We start from the raw sequence: 9,309 nt of genomic DNA, 5'->3' as shown, positions 1-9,309 counted from the left end.
CCTAATAAACAAGATTGGTATTGTCATCTACGTTGGGCGCTCTTCAGGTCTTGGATGAAACTCCCGAGTGTTATTCAATGTTTTAAGCCTTGTGGGGCAATGTACTGCCTTTAATAAAACAAAAAATTCACACCCGTTTTAAGCCTTTTATGTTGGGTGTTTGTTTCCACCCGGAGAGGGATGGAAGAGCACCGGAGAGCGTTTAGCTTTTTGGTTGGACGATTTCATGGCGCGCATGCGTGTTGTGTCTGAAGGGCGGGTTTAAAGGGAAGTAGGTGTTGACCCGCGGCTAACTGAAGCTGTTGTCAGCTTAGACCCGTGACTCCGGTGTTGCCGAGGGTTCGGAAGACGCAGAGGGGTGAATTTAGGTGTCTGATGGTTGCTTCTGGAGGGGTGTGTAAGACTCTTTGGCTGAAGAAAGCTATTAAGCTTCTTATGTGGGTGATTTTGAAAAAAATAGCATTTCGGTTTTACCTGCTTGACTCCCTCTTCTCAAATTTTAACTCCGCCTCCACATCTGGTAGGTTTTGCACTGCCATCTCTCCGGTTGGGGAGTGCTCTGTTATTGTTATTATTGCTTATGCGGTCATTCTCTTGTCATCCTCACTTTCAGATTCATTGGCATGGTGCATTAATAGACTGAGTGGGATTAATGGGTAAATATGTTCTAGTCGTCTCTAATCCTGGATTAAATACCAAATTGAAATTTCTAGCTTTGTGCATAGTCTCTTTAGACGTTTTATTTAAAAGTTGATGACTGCATGTTTCAAAATCACTTGAAATTCACGTTTTCTTTATCATACTCCCACTTTATTTCTTCTCCCCTACCCCTGCCCCCCCGAAATCCTCAAAGCGGTGAAAATTTTGTTCTGAAGTTTAATGGACCCAGAAGAAAATTCTGTTCATAATTGTGGGACTAGTTTTGTTACCAGTAATATGAAAGGCTCTGAGTTTAGCCCGGAAAAGAAAAAAAAGGTTAAAATACCAGCGAGGAGACTTCGTGAGGTAATTTCTCCAAATCAGGGAGATAATTCGCCTTTGCTGAAGGATGAGTTGTGCCGTGTTCCTCCAGCGTTGTCTGCAAATAAACGTCTTCCTGTTAGAACTGGGAAGAGCTTGAATGGAACGTTATGTGGTATGTGATTCCGAATAGTTTCAACCAGTTTTCACTTCTGTAAATCTTTAGTCTTTATTTTCATTTCGTTTTTTGTGTTTCAAAATTTAGAGGACTTTTGATGATTAAATTCCTAAATATATGTCTAGTTTGTACAGGCGTTTGAAAAGTGACCCCTTTTCCTGGGAAAATGGCCAGGTACCCACAGTCTACATCGAATAATACTGAATAGATAGAATGAATAAAACATTTTGTATTTTGTTTTTTCTTTGCGTGTTTTTGGCACACTGTTCTTGTCCACAACTGTGATGGACACACTCAGGTAGTGTGATGTGCTTACTTTTCACCAGTAGTGCTGGCTTTTTACCTTCTGTTTGGATAGTAGAAAAGCACAATTTCTGCATTTTGATGGCTTCCATGTCCCAATTCACTTGTCTGGAGCTCCCTGAAAGTGAAGATAGCATACGTTTTACCCACTTCACTGGTAATCAAATTAATGAATATAAGCGCAAAAAACAAAAGAATAAAGCAGCTTTTATAGTGCTGCTTTTGAGGGGTACAGCATAACATAGGCCTGCTGTTAAATCAGGCTTTTATATCATGCGCATGTTTTATTCCTGACAAATGATTGTACCCATAGTTTGTCCAAATCCAATAGTGTAATGATATATTTTATAACATTTTATACTTATCTCATTTGATTGTCAGTTCTGAGCCCTTATTTTCCAAAATATCAGATGTGAAAAACTTCATCAGGATATATTTAAGTACATTTTAAGATTTTTGCATGAAGAGTGGCTTCCAATTTAATTAATTGCATTAATATGGAGTTTATAGTTCTTGAATTATATTTGTACAGTTTCAAAAGGTAACATCCTGATTTAAAAATCACTAAAATTGATTCCTTTATTTTGTTAGGTTCATCAGACTTAACTTCTGCCAGAAATTATCAGCAGCCTCCATTAGAAAATCCCACTGTGTCAGAAAGTGTAAGCGAAAGAATTCTTAATTATGCTCATGTTAAAATTTTAAGTATTGGCAAATAATGCTTTTTAAAATTTTGTTTGATTAGCAACAGACCTTGTTTTTATTTAAATTGCATTTACCAAAGAAATGTTTTTACAAACTGTAAGGTAAAGGTAAAGCAGCCGTAACAACATAATAAAAAAAAAGTGAGGTGTAAATTATATATCATTCAAACTATTCTGAAGCCTTTTGTGTACTTTATTTTTCTTTTTTTTTGCGGTACGCGGGCCTGTCACCGCTGCGGCCTCTCCCGCCGCGGAGCACAGGCTCCGGACGCGCAGGCTCAGCGGCCATGGCTCATGGGCCCAGCCGCTCCGCGGCATGTGGGATCTTCCCGGACCGGGGCACGAACCCATGTCCCCTGCATCGCCAGGCGGACTCTCAACCACTGCGCCACCAGGCGCCTTTCCTAGGAACTTTTAATGGGTTCACAGAATTTCAGTGTATGTATGTACCAAAGTTTATTTGTTCATATTCCTGTCATTTGACATTAAGGTTTTTTTCCCCGTTTTTTATAATGTAAACAAGCAGGTGATGAACATTCTGGTATATATCCTAGCTCATTTCCTTGTATTAATTTCTAGGTGTAAAATTATTAGATAAAAGATTATGCACGTTTTTTTGCAATGTTTCTAAATTGCCTCCAGAAAAACTGTATCAATATATATTCTCCAGCAAGGTCATGAGTAAGAATTAGTGGGGTTATTTCTCCCCGTCTTTATTTATACGAAGCATTAAAATTAAACCAAAAAAACCCCTGCCATTTTGATAGGTGAAAAAGGCATCTCATTGTTTTATTTTCTATTTCTTTTATTATTAGTGGAGGGGAAATTTTTTTCATTTATATTGCCACCTGTATTTACTCTTTTGTGAATTACATATTTATGTGCTGTGCTTTTTCTAACGGATTTGTGGGAGTTCTTTACATTAATTTCCCAGATACATTCTACTGTATTGTTAGCCTCATTGGCTATTTTTAGGAAGTTAACACCTGTTATCAGCAGATAGCTTGGATCAGTTTTCTTTTATGATTTTCTCTTTTCCCTTTAATGATTTAGCAGGGAAAAAAAATGTGTGTGTAAGGAAGATGAAGCAATGTTGACTGAACCTAGTACTTAAAAAGTCATGGTGTCTTGGCACTGAATAGAATCTTAGAAACGAAGTCTAGGGTTACACATGTGAGCAGAAAGCTATTTGCCAGTAGATGTCACTTATATAATGAAGTCTTCTGAGACCACATTATAGCTTAGTGACAAAGAATACTGTGATTAATTTGTGATATTGTGCCATGCGTTGACCATCCTTACGAACTTCATTTGATTCACAGTGAATCACATTTTCACATTTAACTATAGCCACTGAGATGTTACATAAGTTGCTCTGCTGAGAGTACCAAATCAGGATTTGAATCTGAATTTCAAGGTCACAGTTGCTTGCTTGTTCACTTACCCATTCGTTCACTTGATGACAGCTCATTACTCATTCAACAAATCTTTGAGTAGCTTCAAGGTACCTAAGCATTATGGTGGTGCTGGGAATTAAGCATATAAAACACACAGTCCTGTCCTCCCAGGGCACAGTAGTCACATGGCTAGTAAATGGTAATTGATAAATAATAAATCATAAAGTTTATTTAGCCTTTCATTTCTTCCTTTCATATCTTAAAGGATTTTTCTAAAGATGTTGCAGTGCAAGTGTTGCCTTTGGATAAAACAGAAGAGAACAACAGACAAAAAGGTAAAAGGATAGATTTGATTTTTTTTGGTAAAACATACATAACATAAAATTTACCATCTTTACCATTTTTAAGTGTACAGTTCTGTAGCATTAGGTATATTCATATTGTGCAGCCATCACCACCGTCCATCTCCAGAACTTTTCATCTTCCCCAACTGAAACTCTGTACTCATCAAATACTAACTGTATTCCCCCTCCCACCATTCTACTTTCTGTCTCTATAAATTCCACTATACCTCATATATATGGAATCATACAGTTTTTGTCCTTTGGTGACTGACTTATTTCACTTAGCATGTCTTCATGGTTCATTTATGTTGTAACGTGTAAGAATTTCCTTGGTAAGGATAGAATTTTAGATTTTTAGACATTGATTTTTCTTTTCAGATATTCATTAAACAGCCTTACAGTTTTTTCTTATTATTTTCATTTTTAATTAGTTTTTCCTTCCAAAGTAAGCTACTAATGGAATCTCTAAAGTCCAGAAAATGGTTTGTAACAGTAAGGATACTTTTATTATTGCCAACATATTGCATAGGTTTGGTATTTGATACCTGTTTATACATGCTGAATTCAAGTTTTGTATAGTCTTTGGTAAGATAATAGATTAAAATATGCATTGAAAAAATTTATTTAATGACAGTTAAAAAGTAGTTGGTTTTATTTTCATCTAAGCAGTTTTATTGTTAGAGTTTGAACAAATGTCTCTAATTTGGCCCCAGGTGTTTTTACACAATTTTTTTCCTACAGTCTAGGGTTATAACTATTATTACTCAGTCATTTAATGTGTTCCTTACCTTTTTAAATTGAAAGGTCATATTGCTGAATCCCCAAACATTTTTTTTAGTTAAAAAAGTTTTTCTTTGAGTAGCTTATCAAAATTTAATAAATTTTCAGAAATCTAAAGTATATTTTTGTGTTTTGATTTTGCAGCAAATGACATCTTTATTTCTCAGTACACTATGGGACAGAAAGATGCTCTAAGAGCAGTTTTAAAACAAAAGTAAGTTTCATTTACAGAAAATAGGTGGGCCATTTCTTGTGTTTCTATATGGTTCTCTAAAATCAGCTTTATTTATACTTTGCACCTAGGAAAAAGTTTTTTTTTTTCCAATGTGTGAAATATATATATGTGATAATATGTATAAAGCATTTTTCATGGTGCTGGGCATGTGTAAAATACTCAGTGGCTGTTAATTATTATTATTATTATTGAAGATATATTGTTCTAAGCACTTTATGTGCATTAACTCATTGAATTCTCTCAAAATCCAATGAAATAGATTCCATTACTATCCCAATTATACAGAATCCCCATTTTATAGGTAAGGAAACTGAGGTAGAGAGGGATTGATTTTCCCAAAGTCATTTAGCAAGTATTCACTGGGCTGGGATTCAAACCCAGGTAGTCTGTCTTTAGAGTCCTCTCTTAGTCACCTCACTATACTGCTTATAGCAGTAGTCAAGTAGTTCCAAATATATAATACTTACTACTTACTATCAAAGGACATTTAGACTTTTTCTGGTTAAGATTTGAGAAAGGGACAAGCTTAGCATCTGGATGGAGTGAAGGGGAATGTGGCTACTGCTCTATTCAAATGCTTCCTCCCAACTTTATCTTTAATGCCAGTGAAATACAGAACCAACCCTGACAACAGCACCATGCTAAACATGAAAGAATATATCACTGGAGGAATTTTTTTTTTTTTATCATTAGTGGCGGTGGAATGAGATACATATTCTTAGGCTAAATGTATTCTACTCCTAAACCAGAGCAGCCTGGGACGCCCCTTAGAAAATAGGAAAAATGTTTACTTACTTTTGAACTCTCATTTTATTCAAAAAGGAAATTTTAGATTACTTCTATAAGTGGAAAGTTGGTATTTCTAATAATACAATGAAAATAAGTATATAACTTTTAAGATAAAGTTTATTCTTTTTCACCTATAGTTATCCATGGTATACATATTATACTCTGGGAAACACTAACGAAATAAATATTACCTCCAAACTACAAGGGTGTGATCTGAGCCAGCCAGAGTTTCACAACTGGTTGTTTTGCTTAATGGTGCTTTTCCCTTTTACATTTGATCAGCCTCCAGTTCCCAATATGTGATATGGTGGTTAGGAGGAGAATTTGGATGGTAAATTGCATTCTGGGATTTGTAAATATATAAGAAAAGGCAAAAGTAAGGGCATGAGGGAGTAGTGCAGTCTCCCAAATTCTATACTTGAACTAAAAATTGCAGACTACATCTGACTCATTTGGAGAGAAAGTGATTACCATTTCCATCCAGCTGACCCCAGGTGGAAGTGGCTGCTTGCAACCATAATGGGGACTTTATCAACTTGCCTTCAAGTCAGAACTCTCAGATCTGAGAGGGAGAAGTTGTTTATATACAAGTGGACAGTGAGAGGTAACTGTGAACACTACGCCTCTTATCTGTTCACAGTAGATCTCTCCCCATTTCAGGATGGATGCACAGAATTTTTTTAAAAAAGCAAAAAACAAAAAAACTAGGAAGGGCCTCTGAGAAGGTCATTGCAATGTAGAGAATAATAATTGAGTCAGAAATATAAAATGACTCTCATACTGGGTTAAGAGAGATTTTGCTGTAGTTAGTGTCACTTGAATTTTTTTTTTTTTGAGAATGGTGGATGGAATTTGGCAAAGTGATTCTAAAATTTACTTGGAAGGACACACAAATTGAGAATATATACACATACTGTTAAGAATACATACATCTAGAATGCGCACAGTTGAGAATAGCTAATTTTGGAGAAACAGAAATGGAATGATGGAAAATCTGCCCTATTTGCTACTATAATATGCTGTAAAGCTGTGATAAAAGGTAATCAGCTGGAGCCTTTGAGGAATGAAGAGTCTGTCCAGAGTGTCTAGAACAAGGGTAGAATGTCCTTACATGTGGCTGGAGAGGTAAGCAAGGGGTGAGGTTATAAACTACTTTAAAGAAGTTTGGACTTAAAGAGAAACAGCAAATCATTTAAAAGTTTTTAAGTGTCATATATTTTTCTTAAAAGGCTCACTCAGGTAGTTATGAAAAAATGGATTGGAAGAGGACTGGACTGGAGTCCAGGAAACCAGTTGACTATGAATTTTTCAGGAATCTTTTAAAGAGATGAATTAGATTGGTCCTGAGTACATTGGGGAGTGGTGGAATGTGAGGGTGGGAATCATGCTGGGCTGTAGAGGAGTACACAGGTTTGGAAGATGATCTGGAGATAGAATTGACAGGAATTGCTGCTTAGATGTGAGAGTGAGGAAGGAGCTAAGGATGGATCCTAGATTTTTAGCTTGTATAAATGCATAGTCAGTAGTAGTATTCATTAAGAAATGGAAGCCTTGGGGGAATAAATTTCATTTTAGACGTAAGCAGGGGTTTGAGGTACCTATGAGACATCCAGGTGAAAAATGTCTGATAGGAAATTGAATATAAAGGTCAAATTTACAAAAGGGGTCTAAGCTAGAAATCCATAAGTCATCTGTATGTAGATAGTAGTCTAAGCTCTGGAAGTGACTGAAGTGACTCGGTGGGAGTGTGAGAGTGAAAAGAGATGGCATAGGGTAGGGCTCTGAGAAAACCAAACCTTTAAGAGATGTGCAAAGAAAGCAATGTGGCTTCTAAATGTTACTCAGAAAGTTTATCCAGAGGTGTAAGAGAGTATGGTCTTAACAAAACCAAGGGAAATGAGGTTCTAAGTTTGATAGCTGCTCAGAGGTAAAGAAAGATAAGGACTGAAAAGTGTCCATTGAATTGAGCAAGACGAGGTATTAATGGCCTTGGTAAGAGCAGTTTCGGTGTAGCATTGGGATAGATGCCGGATTCAGAGGATTTAGGAATAAAGAAGAAAGTTCTAGAAAAAGACTAGAAGGAAACAGTTTCTTCTGAATGGGAGAGTTATGTGCATTTTTTCTAGTTCTTTACACTTAGAAGCTCATTTGCTACATTGAGCATTTATTAATTTGATAATTGGAAAAAATAAAATTTTAAAGCCTATAAAGAAGTTGATGTCTAGCCTTATAATGTTATTTTTCTTGTTGGTCAATTTAATGTATTAAAGTAGAATGAAAGATCTTAAAGGGTAAATCACATTCAGACTTCAGACAGAAATTCTAAAAGATACAGATTATCTGAATTACATTTTCTTAGTATACCACTCAGTCAGCTAAATATATATTGAGCACCTACTATGTGCTCTTTCTTAGTTGCTGTTTGGTATAAAAGAAGTCCCCGGCCCCCCACCCCAGGTTACTTAGAGCTTGGCTGGGGAGAGAATAGGTAGATATATGGAGGAATGCATGTTTAGAGCTGTGAGAGGAAACATTCAATACATTGTTAAACTGTTCTGTACAGACATTTAAACCATAGGATGGCTGACTGTCAAGCCTCAGTTGTGTGGTATAGGAAGTAAATGCAAAAGTAATTAATGAATGGAAAGATCAAGAGGAAATGTTATGAGAGCAGGCTTATTGAAAAAGGTAAGGCTTTTGTTGTATCTTTAGAAGGATAGAGTAAGTTAGGTGAAGAAGGTTGAGAGAGTGAGAAAAAGCATGGAGTCAGCTGTGGGAGTGGCATGGCATAGTCAGTGAGAGCAGTGTGACTCAGGAAGAGGTGGTTTTGGGAGGAAAAGTGCAGGGTGTATAGGGCAGGGCCAGAGGATGGAGTGTGTGGAAGGCCAAACAGGAAAGTAGCCTATTCAGTTGTCTATAAGGAATGATTTTAGATTTTTGAATGGTGGGAAAATGTGTTTGGAGAGTTTTTAAGCAATTAGAAATGGGAAGAATGAAATAGTTGGCTAGAGATGATGGTTTGTACTAGAGCAGAAGTCTGAAGGGAGAAGTGCTGTTTGAGAGAGAAAGCTTGGTGTTATGGGACGATCTCTGGGAACTGGTCCTAACTCAGCTACTTACTAGTTCTGTGATATGATCAAGTAAATCCCGTTACCTCTATGGACCTCAGTTTCTTGATGTGAAAATTAGGAAAGATGGGCTACTGGGTTCCCCCTACCTCCATAATTCCATGACACTAGTCCTGCAATTGTGATGAAATAATTGACAAAACCTGATGACTCAGCTGGGCATGAGAAGGTAAACGAGGATAGAGAAGTTAACTTCAAAATTTTGAGAATGAGAGAAAAATGATGCCCTTAATAGAAATGAGGCAACATCAATGAGGAGTAAGTTTAAGAGCTCTGTGGCCTTCTTCAAAAATCAAAGGATGGGGGTCTTCCCTGGTGGCTCAGTGGTTGAGAGTCCGCCTGCCGATACAGGGGACACGGGTTCCGGGCCCCGGTCCGCGAAGATCCCACATGCCGCGGAGCGACTGGGCCCGTGAGCCATGGCCGCTGAGCCTGCGCGTCCGGAGCCTGTGCTCCGCAACGGGAGAGGCCGCAACAGTGAGAGGCCCGCG

General features: G+C 37.3%; 1 protein-coding gene across 6 annotated transcripts in view; it reads left to right on the top strand.

The window, feature by feature from the left end:
• KIAA0586 overlaps nucleotides 1–9,309 on the top strand; it is a 121,747-nt gene that overhangs the window by 14,930 nt on the left and 97,508 nt on the right. For 2 of the 6 annotated variants that reach the window (XM_082844039.1, XM_082844035.1), the window contains exons 1-4: nucleotides 316–1,135; nucleotides 2,033–2,103; nucleotides 3,808–3,877; nucleotides 4,811–4,880. In XM_082844039.1, the coding sequence (XP_082700165.1) occupies nucleotides 880–1,135; nucleotides 2,033–2,103; nucleotides 3,808–3,877; nucleotides 4,811–4,880 (467 nt within the window). In that variant the 5' untranslated portion in view covers nucleotides 316–879. Of the gene's footprint in view, nucleotides 1–284; nucleotides 1,136–2,032; nucleotides 2,104–3,807; nucleotides 3,878–4,810; nucleotides 4,881–9,309 lie in introns of those variants that run through there. The other 4 variants (XM_082844037.1, XM_082844038.1, XM_082844036.1 and 1 more) reach the window with 4 other exon arrangements.

The sequence above is a fragment of the Leucopleurus acutus genome (genome assembly GCF_964270905.1).
Source record: "Leucopleurus acutus genome assembly, chromosome: 1".
NCBI lineage: Eukaryota > Metazoa > Chordata > Mammalia > Artiodactyla > Delphinidae > Leucopleurus > Leucopleurus acutus.
The sequence above is the reverse complement of the archived record's forward strand: the minus strand, read 5'-3'. Positions and strand labels throughout refer to the sequence as shown.